The following is an 18,696-nucleotide window of genomic DNA, read 5'->3' as shown; positions in this document are numbered from 1 at the left end:
CACTTCAGGGCAGTTTTTATGGAATTCAGCCCCCTGTTCACCAGCCATGTGGGATGGTCAGGGCTGTGGACTCCTGAGTGGAGGGTTGTGGGTTCAATCCCGGGTGTGGGACACTGCTGTTGTACCCTTGAGCAAGGCACTGTACCCAGAATGCTCCAGTAAAACCCCAGCTGTGTAAATGGGTAATTGTGTGTAAAAATAATGTGATATATTGTAACAATTGTAATTTGCCCTGGATAAGGGCGTCTGCTAAGAAATAGAATAATACAATTTGCACAGAGCACTTCAAGGATAAGGGACACTGCTCTGTTATTAACTTATTAGTTCCTTTTGTAAATGCAAGTCGCCTATGACCAAAAGTGTCCACCTGCTTCCTGTATAATGATAATCCCGGGAATGCAGGGACTGGGGGGGGGAATTCAATTGCAGGGATGAGCCGAGGAGCCAGACACCATCCATCTTCACTCTGCAGAGCCCTGGAGAGGCGACGGCGGGGGCTGCGAGCTACACTTAATGGGATAAGAGCCAGAGAGCCCAGAGCCTGCATCCCACACACAGGTAAGACCCAGACTGCAGCTGGAGCGAGACAGATTGTCATTTTCGTTCCAAAGCCTCTGCTGTGATAATGTCAACCCTATCAACTACAAAGTGTACCCCCAAACAATCATGTCACCTAAAAGGGATAAACAGCAGGCTTTATGGGTTTAAACAGCGCACCGCAGTAGAGCTTCTAAAAGCATACACAGCAAATCACATCCTGAGCAGCAATCAGGTTACAAGCAACTCTGAATCATCAGCTGCCTTACAGGAGTGATGTCACACGAATGACATCACAGGAATGACATCACACCAGTGAAAGAGGTGAAACTTAAAATATTTTTTGATGCTTCCAGATGAGCTCCAGGGTATCAGAATCTCTGGAGCACCTGGAATTGCGATTATAATTAATATTATGCTACCTGTATAGATTTTATTTCCTATGGACCCTGCACGGGCCCCCAGGAACTTCCCTTATAGAGCCCCTGGGGGTTTCTGGATCCCAGGGTAAGAACCCATGCCTCATTGAGTTTAATGGTGTTGAAAAAAAGTCCCCAAACACTTTGAAGACAATGGACTAGACTGCTGTATTTAATACTTAAGATATTCAGTCCTTAAGGGGTTTAAGGTCACTGACAACTGGGAGACATAACTGTAACCACTTGCTGAAGTAGGAAGACATGTTTAGCAGTTAAGAAACCAAAGTCAGAAGAATCGCAGCGCTTGAAGATGTGATTTCTGGCCCTCTAATCTAAACCCTCAAATGAGCAATACTCAGTCAACATCAAAATGTTATTTTCGCTAAGGGACTGTCCTCCGCTGTCTTCCTCTCTCTCTCTGGAGAGTTCAAGCTGCATAACCAGTCTCTATCCCCTTCCCTCTGGTTTATTACTGCTGCACTTGGATATTGTATTGTACAGAATTTAACCTTTAGCGCCGTGTAGCTCTGAACGGTGCCTTGCTGAATTTCAATCAGCGTGGACAAAAGCCAACCGAAATATAATATCGATGATAATACCGACCTATTGTAACACAGTCCTGTCAGGACCTCCTCCCCCCAGCCCCAAGGTCTTTGAGGTTTCATTACATGTAGCGTATACAGGCATCGCGCTCAATAACATTGGGTTATTAGTTTTAAACTCAGGCGTCTCCCCTCCTGGGCACTTTTATTCACTCCGTTACAATTTCCCATAGATATTTATGATGGGATCCTCCTATCAGAGTGTCAATCACAGACACGGTCTCTCCGGGATCCCCGGCTGCGCCTGATTAAATGACGGGAGCTGCTTTGCCGTCTTAAAGGATTGGCTGCCGTCTATTCCAGTGCACCCCCGAGAGGAGCGCTGGGCCGGTTCAATCCGCCAACAACAGACTGCGATGGATTGATTAGGGCCGATCTTCATACATACACAGAACTGGCAGCTAGCCACCAAACCGATAAGATGGCCGTATCAGATCTGCGCCATGAATAATTTATTTGCTTCATGAAAAATGTAACAAAAACTTCATTATTAAAGATAAAATGTGGGAAAAAAAATGAGTAGGAAATGGAGAGATAATGGAGATAATGAAGCAGACGTAAGCAAGCTGTAGAGCCTCTCTCTTTCTCTCTCTCAGATTGTACAATTCCTTTCATTTAAATCAGATAATGTCACTGGTTCCTCAGTGGTCCCTTGGTGGCCTTCAACAATAGCATTTTCTGACCACTGAAGTACCTCCTTGTGTCAGATCTAACGTTACTTTCATTTCAGGCCACCATTTATTTCCCCGTGTTGTACTGGATCACAAGAACTACGGCAACTCGCCTCAGATATCCGCTCCGGTTTTCTAAGGACCCGTGCGCTGGCAGCCATCCCGCCCTGGTGCCGATCAATAGGTTGCAAACAGGTTTTTTTCGGCACTCCACATTCCACACCCCCACACCAATCTGATGTGCGAAAGCCAATTAGACGCTAGCACAGAGCCGGGACTCAGAAATGAGGCAGCCTGTGTTTGTCACGGATCTAGAACTCATTCTCGGTCTCTCACAGTCCATTCAAAACTTTTTTTTCCATTTGTAATGTTATTATTTTTAAAGCCCATCCCATTCTTCTGCAAAACAGGGACATTGCCAGTAGCTAGGGTGTGTGTGTATGTTTAGTTAATTTGTCTCCATGCCATCTTGGGCCCTGTCTAAACAGTGTTCCAGTCCAGAGCCTGCCATCTGCTTCTTTCCCTGGTACTTTTGTTTACAAATTATTCAGCCAAAAAATGAGCTGAAAAACATCACTCACTCTCTCTCTCTTTATTAAAGAGCCCCATGGTAGATTTAAGCACTTTCACAACAAAAATCACCAGGCTGCCATTTTCCTTGCCTCATAACTTCATTCGCAGATAGCTTTCTTTTTAAGGTTCAGGCTACGGGAACTAAATGGGCATCCTCCCCGGTTTCTGCATTAGCTCACCACATACAGTCTACCCTACAGTGCGTCTGGCTTTCAGGGAACCCAGCTGGGCCAGAGAAAGCCACCAGCGAGGGGCAGCGCCAGTGTGGATGCCAAAGAATTGAAGTCACCGCTACCCAACTATCCTCCCTCTGCGTGGCCTCCCCACGGCTGAGCTCAGAGTCCTTTTGTTTTGGTTGACTTATCGTTGCACTCTCACCACGTAGCTTTCGACACATCCTTCCAAACTCTTCTGAGTGGAGTTACGTCTAGGGTTACACACAACAAACACGCACACAAACCCGGTGCCACGGCTTTCCCACTGTCCCTTTAAGCAGAAGATGAAAAAAGAAATGCATATGAAAGGAAGGAAGGGAGGAATAGCAGGAGCTGGCAACCATGGCAACACTGACAGCGATTTGGGAGGGGTGAAGGTGGTGGTGGAGGGAAAAAGAGCTGGAAGAAGAAAATAAAAATTGCCCATCCTCCTGGCCCAATTAAAAGGGCACTCTTAACTGGAGCTATGAGGCAGGGAAGGCACACGGAAGCAAATCCTCTTCAAATAAACTTTGCGAATGCCTGCCCCGCTTCCACGCCACTTCAGAGGCAGTGCCCCTCAGTTAACCTCGAGGAGGGCACACCTGGGGAGGCTGGCAGCCAGGTCTGTGTCCAGGCTGTGCCACTTGCCAAGTATCCAACAGAGGGGCAGAATTGACAGTGCGTGGCTGGGGGCAGTGGGCTCAAGCACATGTTCGTTCTAGTTTAGTTACATAAACCAAGTCATGCGTTCGTTTTGCCCTGTATTCATGCAGTCGCAAGCCGTCTGTGATCGGCTGCGGCAGCCAATGGTAACCGTGATGATATATTGGTTTATTGAATGGTTCGGAGACGGCGGTGTGATTTGGTTGCGCAGTAAAGGCATTCTAATAAACAATGCCCAATTAGAAAAAAATGTGTGAGCTCTAACAGATGTAGAAACGCTACTAGTTATAGCTGGGGGGAGGCACGAGAGACAGCAAGTGAAAAGAGTGGGAGTGAGAGAGAGGGAGAAACAGATGTTAATATTTGGTGTAGTGTGAGATACAGGTAGCCAAGATACTCAAAGGAAATAAATAAATACCACGTTGAGCTTCTGCAGATTACAACTAAGTGCAGGGTGACAGTTCATTTTTCAACAATTATCTCAGAGAAATTCGGTTTATATCTGCAGCTCCTGGGCTCACAGCCAGACTGCTCGTGTCCCCTGAAGCTTTTGTTTAAAAAAGAGAGAGAGAGAGAGAGAGAGAGAGAGAGGGACAGCTAAGCAGAGAGAACAGAGGGGGATCTCTGCGGGTTGCAAGGACTCAGCTGTTGCCTCACTCCGTTCTGCACCGCTACGGGCCCGAAACACCTGAACGCTGGTTGTGAAGGGAAAAAACTCCCATCAGCCATTGCTTCCGACAGCTTTCCCCAGTGAAGTTAGCCTTCCTTTGTGGGTTTTTATTTTGTTCAATTTCCTAATCTTCTTTTCCCCTCTCTCCCACTCTGTTACAGTTATTGAGTCTACATGTCTTACCCAAACAAAACCCCAGCGAGAGGAGAGATGACTCATGGGCATCTCCACACGCGTCCGTGGGCAGCAGCACTTCAACTCATTTTTCAACAGGCAGGATCTGAGAATGGATGTTGGCGTTTGCAGACATGCAGGGTGAACCCCTGGCTGCCTGTTCTGCAGAAACTATATAAGAGAACTGTAGGGTGTTTTTAGGATTAAGTGTTTTTTGGAATAAGTCTGCTTTGAAACCAAACCCCGCTCCTCCGCTCCGTTTCTAAAACATTAGTTTCTAATCTTGTTAAAGGGATATAGATTGCCCTCCTGGAACGATTCCTTCTATTTAATTTCCCCTGTTGACCAGAAGGTAACAGAACCTTAAGCCAGACGATAAGGGGATCCTATTTGGAAGTGGGGCAGGAAGTTCTTGGTTTAGCAACAAGCCAACATAACTCTGCCACCCTCGGACAAAAACACTAGTATTTATACACAAATATTCAACCCCAGCGAAGTAAATCCTTGGCTCGGAGAATAAAAATAACAATTAATTAATTAATTTAAATCGATCAAAATGGTCAGCAAGAGCTCGCTGCAGGGACACAGGCTCCGGAGACCAGCGCTGCCCCTTTGACAGTCACCCTTGGGGACAGGGAGAGCGGACGAGGGAACGGAAGGCCAGCTGACCGCAATGTCTGCGCTGGCCGCTGCTATTTGCGGACCGTGAGAAGCTCCAATAAGACGCCGGCTGTCCCACGAGAAGAAGACTTCTCTCATGAGACGTCTAAGTTTTAAAAGTACAGCTCATGCACAGACGTAGTGGACTAACTGAGATTTGTAATTAACGATACAGAGTTTAATTAAGACCAAATAGTGATGCAATCAGCCCGTACATTTTAGATTTTTCTATTTTTATTAGCGAATTGGATGCGTCTTTATTTACTGTGCTGGACAAGTGTGGGTAGAAGCACTGTCACCTGCCTGGGTCTATCTGAAATGCTGGGTTTTGACAGGAAAGGGGGCATGCCAGGTCAGAATACCCCTGGGTCTGTGCTGTGCTGGCACCGTGCCCAACCGAGACAGCTGCAGGCCGGTGGGAGGTGAGGGATGTGCCCTGAGAAAGGGGAGCCGCTGGAGTCCACAGACACGGCAGGCGTCTTCGCTCTACGGCGCACTTCCCACAGAGAAGCCCCGGCACACTTTCTCCCCTCGCTGGATTCAGACGGTCCATGTGCGCCACTCAGACTCAGCACGTCCCGCAGGGTGCTGGAGATGCCAGGTGCACGGAGTGACGTGGGTTCCTGTGCCCAGGCAGCCTGCAGAGGCATCCCAGGGAGGAAGCGATTTCGGCAGTAGGGTAGAGACTGCATTGTCCTCATTATAGCATCTGTCGCTGGCCGGTGGCACACGAGTGAGGAAAGCCCGAGGAGTGGATGAGTACGGCGCTGTTGAAAGGACATGCCAGCGTGTCAAGGGCTGACCCATCTTGTTGATCCGAAATACCAAATACACAGGCGTGTTGGAGCTAAATAAATAATCAGCTGTATAAATAGATAAATAAACAAGCCTTTGTTGCCAGCAGGCTGGAGCTCACGCTTGACATTTCCTCGTCTGAGCGTGTGGAGTCTCAGCAGCCGGGGGAGGGAGGAGAGAGGAGAGAGGAGAGGGATGGAGGAGGGAGGCAAAAGGAGGCGTTGGGAATGTAATGAATCTGTTGTCTCAGCCACCGGGGGTGTCAGAAATGACACACAGAAGAGATACTAACGGGTTCATTATCTGGAGGGTGAGAGGGCGAAGCGGCGTCTGCAGAAGAAGGAAGTGTTGGGGGGGTGCATGTCAATAACAGCCAGAGCAAAGGGAAAACATGCACAGACAACTGGCTACAGTGCATCTCTCACAGTGGACACGGGCGTCTTCAACAGTGCCTGAAGTCGCATCTTAGTTATATCCTGCTAGATCCATCTCTTTGCGGGGGCCCCTCGTGTCAGCCTCCGACAGAAAAACAGCCCCACATGAAAGTAGGGCAGGAAAAAAGAACGTTGAAAACAATTCCTAGAAAAATCTGCACAACTGAAGAAAACAACGCCCCGGGGGCCCAACTCTGCAAGGGCAAAGGAAGAAAAGGATTTTTCCCTCCCCTCAACTCTGATCTTTGTCTGCAGCTCCAGGAAGCTCCCACAGACCCGAGAACAAATTTACACACATCAAAAGAAAGGGAAAATAGTCATGTCTGCGCCACATCTGAAAGAGGAAAGCGTGAAATTCGGCAGGAGTAGAACCAGTAATTAGAAAACAGCAGCAAGGGAATGAAAGAGACCAGTTTTAAATATTTTGGAGGAAAAAAACGAAAAAACGATGAGCGAAGAAATTGATTCCTGAACCAGAGACACAAGAATTGTATTTACTTTTATCTATTCATTTTTTTCAAACTGAACCTTTGTGTTGAAAGTTATTGGACAGACGCAAATTAATAATTAATCTGAGAGCGAGAACGAACCCAACTGGCTTGACTCCTGGTCCCGTATCGAATGTGTCTGGGGAGCGGGGACAGCGTATCTGATTAGATGACAGGGGGCGCTTGGGCCAGAGGCAGCAGGGGGCTTCAGACTGCTAATGTCAGCGCGCTGTCGGGATTAATGGGTGATTAATGTCAAGCCCGGGATGCGATGCTCACCGTTGCCCCCCCGCCATGTGCTGACTGTGTCGCGAGCAGAAGACCCCCAGCCCAGGGCACCGACTATATTCAGATGCCCCCTGCCCTTGAGAGAGGTTCTGATCAGATCTGAGAAGCTCACAATTTGACCCCTCACTCTGACCAAAAATGAAGCCCTTTCTTTGTTGCCACACCAGTTTTGAGGTGTGAAAAAATGTGCCCGACTGGCATGAATTTACTATCGTTTCAGGTTGGTCTCTTGGATGTCTCGGATGAGTTGTAGTGCAACTAGATAATAATCTATTAGGAAAGGATATCTCTCAGAGCTCACTCTTAACCATGAGAGAGAGAGGGAAAGAGAGAGCCACAGGGGAAGGGTGCACAGCAGCAACAGGGACTCAAGGACCTGTAGAGGAGGCGTCAGACCTGTCCACTCTTGGCTTCCTCGCACACCGTTGTGTTGAGATGGCATCAACTTCAACGAGCTGCATCTCGGTTACAGTGTTCACCCTGTGCTGGCAAAACTCCCCTCAAGTGCCACGAGCTGATGCAATTCTTTCCCAGCCTTATGTAACTCTCTTCATGCAACAACATCCCAGGGCACTTCGCACCTCCTCGAGATTTGCTTTTCCTAATAGGAAGTGGCACCAGGTTCCAAGAAGGCCCCTCTGTTCAGTAAGCGATGGCGCTCTCATGAGAAGCCCTCCTGTGAACAAGGGATTGGCTCCCTCCCAGGAACCAGAGGCAGCGAGATCATCGTAATAGGAATGTGTGCGAGATGAGCCTTATTCACACAGGTATGACTATAAATTGTGTAAATGTGTAAATTGTTGATAGGCTGATAAAGCACCTAAAACTCCCGTAGACTTTAAACACTTCTTCCCCCCATCCCAGAAGGATTGAATTGACATCAGACAGAATCAGACAGTTCGGCCTCCTCCATCCCATCACTCTCCCGCAAGTGGCTGCACTTTTAGAGGTTGCCATAGCGACTCCTCGGCTCCGCGGTGCAGGCAAGCGTCTGCGAGCGTTGAGAGACTATTTCAATCTTTATTTCTAGCTGTGAAAATGCACAGAAAAGGCTTCGTTAGCCCAATTTATGACAGTTCTCACCTTTAAGGAAAATCAAATATAATGATTCGATACTCAAACAGATCGGGAAGAGAGAGAAACCTAAACCGCTCCGACAAGACGCAGTGGGGGAATTGAATCCGAAGCCGCCAATAGCTCAACGGTAATCTTCTGTTGTAAAACTTTATGCTTTACGCAAACTTCCCATCTAGGTTAAAACAGTCCGTCTGGGCAAGAGTTTGGGGTAGAGCCCCTTTGGAGTCGGGGCTTGCTCAATGACTCAGAGATCAAAATGTGATGCCAGGCCGAATCCAAAACCTCGTGGTGTCTTAATGAACCTCATTAGAGACTCAGCACTGGTAGTCTTAGCTTACTGGGACATCTTACCCCAGCCCTTATGTTTTTATTACTATTATTATCCTCTTGTTAGATTTTGAAACGGTTTTTGATGTGTGTGGAGTGCCCTTGGGATGTCTTATTGACGCTAATTGCTCTATAAATCAACATGACGATGGAGAGACATCCGTTCTTTCATTTTCTTCCAGCGCTCAACTGTTACCCCTTCCCCCAGTGGCAGTGCCCCGCCTCGTGCCTGTGAAGCTCGGGCAGCTGCCACCGGAGACGGAGGCCTGTTGGCCGCAAGGTTGCCCTGGAGACAGGCCTGGCTGGCGACGCGGGCGCGGGTGACCTCCACTGCTCCGCCGAGCTCACAGACGGGGCCCCGCTCTCCCAGTCACGCTCAGACCGTCCTGCAGCAGAGATCTAATCATTGCCTTTTTTCTTTCTCTTGGGAGGGGGGTTGTTTTAATGTTATTTCCGAAGAGCTGCTGCACACAGTATACAAGTTCTCGTCGCACAAAGCTCAGGACAGCCACAGCGAAGCAGGCATGTTCAGGGCCTCCACTAAATTTCGTTAAAATGACCTCATTTCACGACGTAGATTCAACCACCGTAATCTACCGTAAATGTCACTCATCTTTTTTAAAAACATCATATCACTACACTGGGATGGGAGGGGAGCCGACAATACCAGACAGCATGATCAGACCTGGATTCCTGAAGCGCTTCATACAATGACCTCGTAAACAAGCGCTGCACAAGGACACGAGTATGAGAGACACAGAGCACTGCCTTTGAAACACAGCTGCCGAATACAAAGCGCTTGAAAACAGGAAAGGAAGAGTTCTGGATTAATAAGAGCTCAGGAGGGTTTCAGTTTTCACTTCCACAAAACAAGGAGCACCAGAACTGAGGAGATGCAGACACAGGGCATCCCTCGAATTGAATTGCGCATTTAAAGGCCTTTTTCAGACACACACACGCAGCTGGATTGAGGCAATTATAACAGAGGACTGTTTCTTTTCATTTTCTCAAATTTGCTTTGAAAAAGGCAAAAAGCTGGAGAGCAAGTGGACAACGAACACGTAACGAACCGGGAGAAATGGAGCGCCTTTTCTGATGGCGGCGCACTCGCTGTAAATATTTTGACTCTTCCGAGAGCACCGAATGTCTGGCCTGTCAATTACCGAGCATCCCTCCCACACACACCCACCCACACCTCCTCATTCCTCATTAAAGAGGATTCAGTGGACACCTCCGCCTGAATAAAATGGATCTGTCTCACTGGGTGTCTCTTCTCTGCGCGGGATGAGAGCAGACGAGCCGAACACACACCAAAAAAAAAAGCAGGGAACGAGATATCGCTGAATAATGGATTGACACCGTCAGTCTGGCAAGCGCGACCGCTGAGATTTACAGCCCGGATTAACAGATAGCGCGCAGCCCTGGGAAAAGATCAATCACGTACCTACCTCCCCTTCTTCTCATCTTCATCAAGGAACGAACGACACAAAACTGATAGGTGCCATATAAACACACACACCACAAACACAGCGCAAACGACCCACAACCAGCTCTGAGGTCAAAGAAAGGAAGAAAAAGTTCAATATTAAAATTTAGATGTACTATTCACTGTGCAAAAGATACCGGAGAGTCCGCTTCAACTACATGGATAGGGGAGGCAATTGTTCCAGACACCCACAACTCTTGATGTGCAGAAGCTCCTCCTACTGAGGAGTTCTCGTGTGCCGGCCTGTCTGCGTCACTTTCGACACGCACACCTGATGTCAGACCAGCTTTGACGATGTGCTCAAGATCAATATTTCATGTTTTGAAAAGCAACTGGGTACTGACAGCATATGAGAGGAAAAGGGAATTTATGAGGGGCTCGGGAGACACCGCATCAAACCTCGCCCTCCCCCAACCCCCACTCCCACTAGTGTTCAAAACATCACTGCAGAAGGATGTGACCCATTTTATATCTCTCAGCACCAATCAAAGAAAAGAAGCAAATAGATTTTAAGTACTCACAGGTCTCTGGATGGCATCAGCGCATTATAAACAAAATTATAAACAGCACAAACATTCTCTCGCAAGAGCAAAATATCTCAGCATGTGAGCATCTTAAAATTCATCAGTACAATAATAGTTATGGTCAGCATTCGCAGAAAACAGGAGTAATGACAGAAATAACATTATCCTTACGGTCTTCACCATTTCAAAACCCTTTGCAGAAATAATGTTATGGTCTCAAGAAAATGCATACATTTCTTTTTCCTCTAGTGGCCTAAACAAATACAAATATGGAAACTGGTAACAGGCTTATAATATCTGCTGTCTACTGATGGCTTACACATAGGAACCTGCTGTGATTTGGCTTCTCCTACTACTGCACTGAGAGTCGTACTTCCATATCTGAATACTGGGGGGAAAAAATGCAAGCTTAAAATTTTGCATATCAACGGTTCACTCCTGTGCTGGCAGTGCTACACAGGCTGCCTGTGTTTTTCAGGTTTTGAAAACAAAACCATATAAATCTTCCATACTTCACCCACAGCAATCTTCACCGAGATATTTTTGGGTTTTGTTCTGCTGCTCTACTGGGAGTGTTCATTTTTTCTACATCAATGGGATTCAAAGAAAAGGAAAAAAAAGAGCAAAGCAGCTGCAGGGTTTTGCTTTGCGCTCACGTCTCACTGAGACAGCAAAATCTCAACACTCTGGGAACAGAACAAAAAAAAAGAAAAAAATAACAGAGGGATACGTACAAAAATACACCAGCTCAGCAGACCGCAAGAACAAGAAATTAAGAACTGTCTCAAATCCAGTCCTATCTCGGAGACGGAGAACACACACCCCGGAGACGTTCACTTCCTGCTGTTCACTCGGGCACCGGAGCCAAGATAATTAACACCAATTAACCTGAAGACCTGTAATAAACATCGCCAACTGGGAGGATTATCAGAACAGGGTATTTGGGAAGAAAGATGACATACAATTCGGTAGCGTACATCTCCGACCACACCTTTGTGATTCAGCCATGAGTTATTATATAACTGCAGCCGAGTGTGCGTGAAAACAAGTCTAGGTATTTGAACGCCAGCTATAGAGGTTATTGTGATAAGCAAATCTCAAGATTGCTAATTAAAGGCGGTATTACCAAAAATCAGGGGCAGTCCGCCAGCTAGGTTTTAATTTGATTCCCTTTTCGAAGGTAAAAATAGGGGGGGGGGAACAAAGGAGCATTCTCAGATCTTCAGCGAGCCCTTACTCCCTTCCTCCCTCTCTCCCCTAGGATGCTCAGGCAGGAAAGATGGTATAAATCGAGAGGCATTATTCTTAATGCGAGTTTAATGGCAGCGACTTTCACAGCCAATACAGCACTCCATAACGAAGCCCACCTCGCGCTCGCTATGGTAATTGAATGTGAGAGTGGTAGAGAACCTATAAATAAACCCGGAGCAGACAGCAAGAAACCAAGCCCGGCGAGGTGAGATGCAGCAAATAAATATATAAATACATACACACACAGCAGCAAATATTCTATCTAAACCGTCCTCGGGCAGTTGGGCAGTCAGGACAACCTGTTGGGTGGCCAGCCAGATAGACAGAGATAGGAGATGGAGAGTCGGGCAGGCGGGCAAAGGCAGTTAGAGAGATCAGCTCTGCCACCAGCCTAAGAAACAGACACAATTGGAATGAAAAATATAAAAAAGGGTTTCTAATGAATGCACAGCCTTCTCTGAAGACATCTTCCACGCTTTGGTACATTTTGCAGAAGGCAACCTTTGGCACAGACAACTGGTACACTGACAACCCCCCCACTGTTCCGCAGCTCGTCTCCGCGGATAACGAATACGCCACGCCACAGCGCCGTGAAGGAATACTACACATCCGAGCAGCGAGGCCTCCCGACGCCCCGGCGAACACAACTGCCTCACAACAAAGCCACTATAAATAAAATGAATGCGGAGCTGTGGTAGCGCCACGGGGAAGGGTCACCTCGCGGCCAGGAGAGTGGGCTGGGGGGGGGCGCAGCTTGTCAAGATAGTTTCCATTCAAAGATCTGTGTCTTGACTGGCCTGAGAGAGAGAGAGAGAGAGAACAGATACAGTGGCCCTGTTGCGTTTAAGGTGTCCCTGTTGTGTCTGCAGTAGCCCTGTTGTCCAGATCTAAGAGTTCTCATTGTGCAGTAAGTGGAACTGTGAAATTGTGAGGGGATAACATGAAAATTATGATTCTAAATATATACTTGTTTGTGAAAAAGACTTCAAATGATCATTGTGCAACTGGGAGCCTTCAGTGCAGAGTGACAAACATGAACCAGATTCTTAATTGACAGGAGGAGCGAATCGGGCAGCTAGTGGCCCCTCTCCCGCACGTACACGATTCGAAAATTGACTTCTCCCATCCGGCAGGGTCTCTAGCTCCCAGTCAGGAGTCCGCTTAAGGGCAGAGAGATCATGTAGGCATCACTGAGCAATCGAGGGTATGCGTGATATGATGGGGAAGGGGGGCGTGAACGCAAAACACAACAAAGGGACCAAGATAAATATATAGATAAAGATATAGGCGAAACAGATTGGGTGAGATTTTGGAATCTCACTAGCCCTCCTGGATTACATGAGGAGATGCTGCCAGGCTAAGTTAAGGACTCTCTGTCTTGTGTAAAGAACAATGAGAAAGAGAGAAAAAGAAAGGAAAAAGAGAAGTCAGGTGTCAGACACAGACAGTATCCGGACCGCTCTGGCGATTGCACATTTCCCAAACCGGCAGACAGTAAATGCCCCTATTATGCTGCTGCGAGGGCTGTAATTTGCCTGCTTGCGCCACGGCGGTGAGCGCTGTTGAAATGCCAGCGGGCGTTTGTTAAGCATCCTCTTCAAGCCCTGCAAAGCGGCTGATTACTTATCAGCTTTTTAAAACTGTTTGTTTTTCCTGCTCCAACAGGGGTGGGGGGGGTTCGTTTTGACGGGTAGAACAAAACAGCACAAGCTCTGACCAAAACCAAGTGGCAGGCAGGCGGAGAGCTGTGTGTTAAAGATCTCTCCCCTTCACACAAACCCTGGTTTCCAGTTACAAAACAACTTCACAAAGCTGAGGACAGAAGCACGGGGAAGAGGATAAGCGGCGCACAGTGCTCTGAGCCCCAAGAAGCTTGTGCAACACTGAAATAGTTCCCCACCCTATTTCCCCACCTTCAGAGTTGAGGACACTTTTGAATTAGAAATCTAATTTGCAGAACTGAAGGGCTGAAATGCATCTAAGACCCACCGCGTACTCCAAGCCGTTTTCATGAATAAAGCATCGTTTTTTTACTATTCTCGGGTGCTTCAATTTCACCTCTCCTACAGCATAAGCGCGGTTCGACCTCGGAATATAAATTTGATGAAACAGCTAGTTAGAGCCTGAAATAACCCCAACCCACACAACTTCACTCCAGCGGCAATACCCCCAGTAGGATAACGCCTAGACAATTAAATAAGGATAAGAGAGATGTATTCTGATGCAAGAACCTTCTCAGACTCATATGACCATCAAATTGCCTGAGGTGACACCAACCTAACTTCAATTGGCCGGTAAAGGACAGTGCGATCTACAGATCTGTCACACAACTGGCCGGGCTGTTGCCCATTCTAAAATTAAATAAATACTGAGCTTTTTACATTTATTTATTTAATCTGCTTCTGCGCACACCGTCCTGCCACCCAGTATAATTCAAACCAGCTCTAAAGTAAAATCTAAAGAGCAGAAAAACAACACAGTAAGTAACAAACAAAGTGTCTGATCTACATCTTACACAGGTCGAAACAGAGGATCGGGCTGGAATGAATGGATTTGAATTCTGGACAGTACAGAGGTAGGCACTGGGGTTGAAGCAGATGTGTTTGGGAGCACATGTTAAATCTACACAGAGAACATGCGTGGCTTTAGCACAGGCTGTCAAACTTTACCTCCTCACACTGTGGATGCGTTCCAGTTTTAAGGATGTCAGCTTCCACGCTCCAGCGTATGAGAAACAGGGAACACTGGTTGTGATCAAAGCGAGGAGGGACAACTCAGATGTGCAGCCCGCCTTCCCCCTTCCGAGCAGACAACCTGGATCCGATCCAGTCCGTATGGCAAGAGGCAGGGACGGGGCATTTTGCCATCAGATAGTACATTCGCACAAACACAGAAATGTCTCCGCAAGTGGGAGCTCAAGCACAACAGCACTGATGCAAACCCAGACCCAGACACTCACCCCACCACCCACCCACTCACTCCCTTCCCATCTCTCCCTGCACCTGCGTTCTCACCTGAGGTACCGGAGCGGCTCAATGGGCTCGGCTTCTGGTTCTGTGGAGCTGTTGTTCATCTTGTAGTCTTGTAGAGAAGATCCTCTCAGCCGCAAGCGCTCTCGACACGGGGGGAGAATCTGTGCAGGCTTCTGAAACACACTCAGCCTTCTCTCTCTCTCTCTCTCTCCGTCTCCCACTCCTACTCACAGGCACAGCTCTGTGTGGATCTTTCTCTCGCTCGCTCGTTCGCACTCTGATAAAAGTAGCTCCTCTATGTTGATATCAGCAGCCCCAGCTGGCGACACCGACCAATCGGGAGGCGGAGAGATTCGAGGGAAGCGAGCCAATTGGCCGGCGCAATGTGAAAGCAGTGCTGTCAACCTGTAGTGCATCGGAGCAGGAGAGGGAATGTGAATGGAGCACACTGCCACCAGAGCGAGGGAGGGAGAGAGAGAGTGGAGGAGGGGAAAGAAGGATGGCCAGGGTTAAAATCATTTCAATGCCATTCAAAAGGGAACACTGGCTCTTGGCAAGTGCAGTTGAGAAGTTAATTAAAAGGAATCGCAAGGCCATGTCGAATGTAAAAAGGTGGCCGCTTTAATATCTGCTGTTGGAAACGGAGAAAAAGAGAGCGAGACACACGCAGGAGAGGAATGCTCACGCAGCTTTGGAAGAGTGCAGCGAGAGTTTACGCTAAAAATATAATTTTTAAATAATATAAATGCGTCACACCCTGCCTCGCGGTAACAATTCAAGATTGTTCCCAAGTGTTAACTAGCACCACCACAGGCTGGGGGGTTGGTTGGTTGGAAAGGGGAACTGTGGCCGAGAGAATCCTTTTCTTTGTGACTTGGAAAGAAAGCAGAACCCCTTTGCTGCCGGTGGCCGATGGCATTCAACTGGACTTCCTGATTCATTCAGCTGTGGTGAGGTGGAGCGAGCGAGCGAGGGAGGGAGGGACAGGGGGACATCCTAATGGGCACAGTGCAGCTTAAACAACACACACATCTGCCAACTACATCCACTGACAGTTTCCTGACAAGGGAGGAGCTGGAAAATAAAGACCCCTTGCCCACAGATCCCCTAACCAAGTGGTCCAGAGGTTCTCATTCACAGGTTGATCTGACGTGTTCATTTACAGCAGGATGAGTTTCTACAGTGCGTTCCTCAGTTGGTTTTCTGATCCACACCCCTTTGCACTCCAACTCAACTCTGTGGAGGCATCTCTACACACGTCACACAAACCAGCTGTTTTGGTCAACAGGAAGGGGCAAGGAGGTGAGGAGCCAGATGCCGACCCACTTCAGGAACACTTTTTGATGTCACAGTGAAGAGGTCTCCAGGGTGTTTCTACAGAGTATAGATACTAGGTGTGCAGGGAATTCCTTGATGTATTTTTTCAGAATAGTCCCCTTTCTAAACACACTTGTTGCCCAAGTACTGATATCACAGATGTTGTATTTGCCGCTCAGAAAAATTGTTTACTTCCCCATGCCTAGGACAAACCTATAAAAGAGGACATGAAATGAGAGAGAAGATACCATCTAATCATTCAGAGTGAGACCACCATTGTCGTCCATCACTTTGTGCAATTGTTCGGTTAATCAGGGAGCTCTGTGGCTGAATATATTCATTACAAAACAGTGTTAAAGGGGCACCGAAACTCCAGTAGTAATGATTTCTCTTGAATTGCAGGGACGCAATGACATCTTTCTACAGCAGATCCATGACTCAACACAGCACACATCTCCTGAGACGTGAGAAGTCTTTACGTGAATCATGAATCACCTCTGTGTATGGAAATCTTGTCATATTGAGGAAGCCGTTCACCCCAAAAAAACAACATTTGCTCTGACGGATAGCCGGGCAGTGAAGCGCCGAAGGACCTGTAGCTGTTCCACACCGCCCCCTTGAGTTTACAAGAGGAATTTCATCCTGATCCAAGAAAGGATCTGGAGTTGCTGGCGTTGCGATCTGTTTATGCCCAATATATTCCAGGATTGTTTAAAGTTTTGTTTTGTTCCGTAAACGTTGCGTCTCTGGAGATTTCTGAAAAGGAAGAACAGCCGCACAACTCCACCTATAACCTAATGTAGACTGAATTCAAGAAAACTGAAATTCCCAGAACAATCTCCAGGGCCCTCATTTATCAACATTGCGTAGAAAAAGTTCAAAATTCTGTTGTACGAGTTTTAGAATGTTCTTACGCACAAGAAAATAGGGATTTATCAGGCATGGGTACACGACTCGTACGCACACCAGCAAGTATTCAACATTGATAAAAAATAATTGTGCGTAACCTCCTTGCGGGTGCATGCTTGTGATCATTTGCATACAGAACTGCCCTCAATTAACCATACAGGGTAAGAAAATATCCCTTTAAGAGGCCAAGTGAATCGTTGGGAAGAAAGTTGCAAAATGGCAAATAGGGCCAAGAAACAATTTTTTCAGACAGTGAAATTGAATTGCTTATACTAGCTGAGGTCAGGTCAACACAGAGCTTTTTGGTTTGCTCAGTATTGGTGTAAATAAAAAGAAAAACCTTGCATGGGAATCTACAAAGCAAAGGTCTGTTCTAGAAATTAAAAATAAATGGTTTAATTTAAGTCAGTGCAGGTGCAAAGAAATGACTTGCAGCCCACAAGCGAGACACTAGTTCAACTGGGGGGGCAGTGACGCAACACTCTCCCCTATGGGCCAGCGCATTGCCAGCATCACTGGCGATACAGCGCTCTCTGGGATGAGCAATGTCCTGCTATCTGGAGACACTGATAACACTCCTGCTCCCACTACAGACCAAGCATATTCAGAAAACTTACTTGAAGGTAAAGAAACAGCGAAGCATTTTGGTCAGATTATTTTTATTGACATTTTAATGTTTCCGCTATTTGCACTATTTCCTAATGTGAATGTTTAATAGAAAACGTCTCTGAATTGCCCCATTTCCCTATTGTACCACTAGGTTGTCTGGGTACGCCTGGTGAAAGCTGTGTGTAGATGTACGCACGATCTCCAGCAAACATCTGAATTGGTAAATCTCACTTTGCTTTGAAATAATTGTATGCATACTTTACGCACAGATTTGTGCGTATGCAGCCTTGATGAATGAGGGCCCAGCAATGAGAGCAGATGTTACTAGAATATACAAAGCAAGGGAGAGGAAATTACTGACAGGGAGAATAAAAACACCCCCAGGCTGAAACGAGGCGTTTCCACTGAAAACACATCCCACCTTCCTACATCTTACTGAACCCAACGCTGTTCACAAGCACCCCGCAGTGGAGAGAACTGAAGCCCTGCAAGGTTCACCTTTGACCTCCAGGTGTCACAGCACAGCACATCTGACACAGCAACCATAGGTCGTTACTAAATATACACATTCACACTCGAACACACAAACACTGCTACTAGGGATGCACCGATATGAAAAATTCTGGGTCAATGATGATATCCTTTATTCATATAACAAGATCGTCTGATATTTTCCTATTATTTATTTACCTATAGATCGAAAGCGCTTGTCCATAGGTTTTTTTTTTTTAAGCATTTGTTATACCAGGCTATTTTTTTTTTTTTTTAATATAGCAGCAGGAAACCCTGAAACATTATGTTTAAGGTATGGGCAGATGTACTTAATTTATATAAATAATTTCAGATATCTTTAAATGCACTTTAAAGTAAGATATCTGAAATTAATTTAGAGATATCTTCAGAACATTTAAAGATATCTGAAATGAATTTTGATCTCTAAATATTTAAGGATATCTTAAATACATTTACAGATCTTTAAATATTTAAAGATATCTTGAAATGCAATTGAAGATCTCTAAATGATAAATTTAATAGCTACGGACTTAATACATC

At 46.7% G+C, this 18,696-nt stretch overlaps 1 protein-coding gene across 2 annotated transcripts in view; it reads right to left on the bottom strand.

Annotated features, from left to right (window-relative positions):
- Positions 1–15,199, bottom strand: part of yjefn3 (YjeF N-terminal domain containing 3) — a 32,909-nt gene extending 17,710 nt beyond the window's left edge. The window contains exon 1 of one of the 2 annotated variants that reach the window (XM_066695787.1): positions 14,851–15,199. In XM_066695787.1, coding sequence (XP_066551884.1) covers positions 14,851–14,909 — 59 coding nt within the window. In that variant the 5' untranslated portion in view covers positions 14,910–15,199. The remainder of the gene's footprint in view (positions 1–14,850) is intronic. The other variant, XM_066695786.1, reaches the window with a different exon arrangement.
- Between the last annotated feature and the right edge of the window lie 3,497 nt (positions 15,200–18,696).

Source organism: Amia ocellicauda, chromosome 22, assembly GCF_036373705.1.
Source record: "Amia ocellicauda isolate fAmiCal2 chromosome 22, fAmiCal2.hap1, whole genome shotgun sequence".
Taxonomy (NCBI): domain Eukaryota; kingdom Metazoa; phylum Chordata; class Actinopteri; order Amiiformes; family Amiidae; genus Amia; species Amia ocellicauda.
Note: the sequence above shows the minus strand (reverse complement) of the source record. Positions and strands in the feature narration are given on the sequence as shown.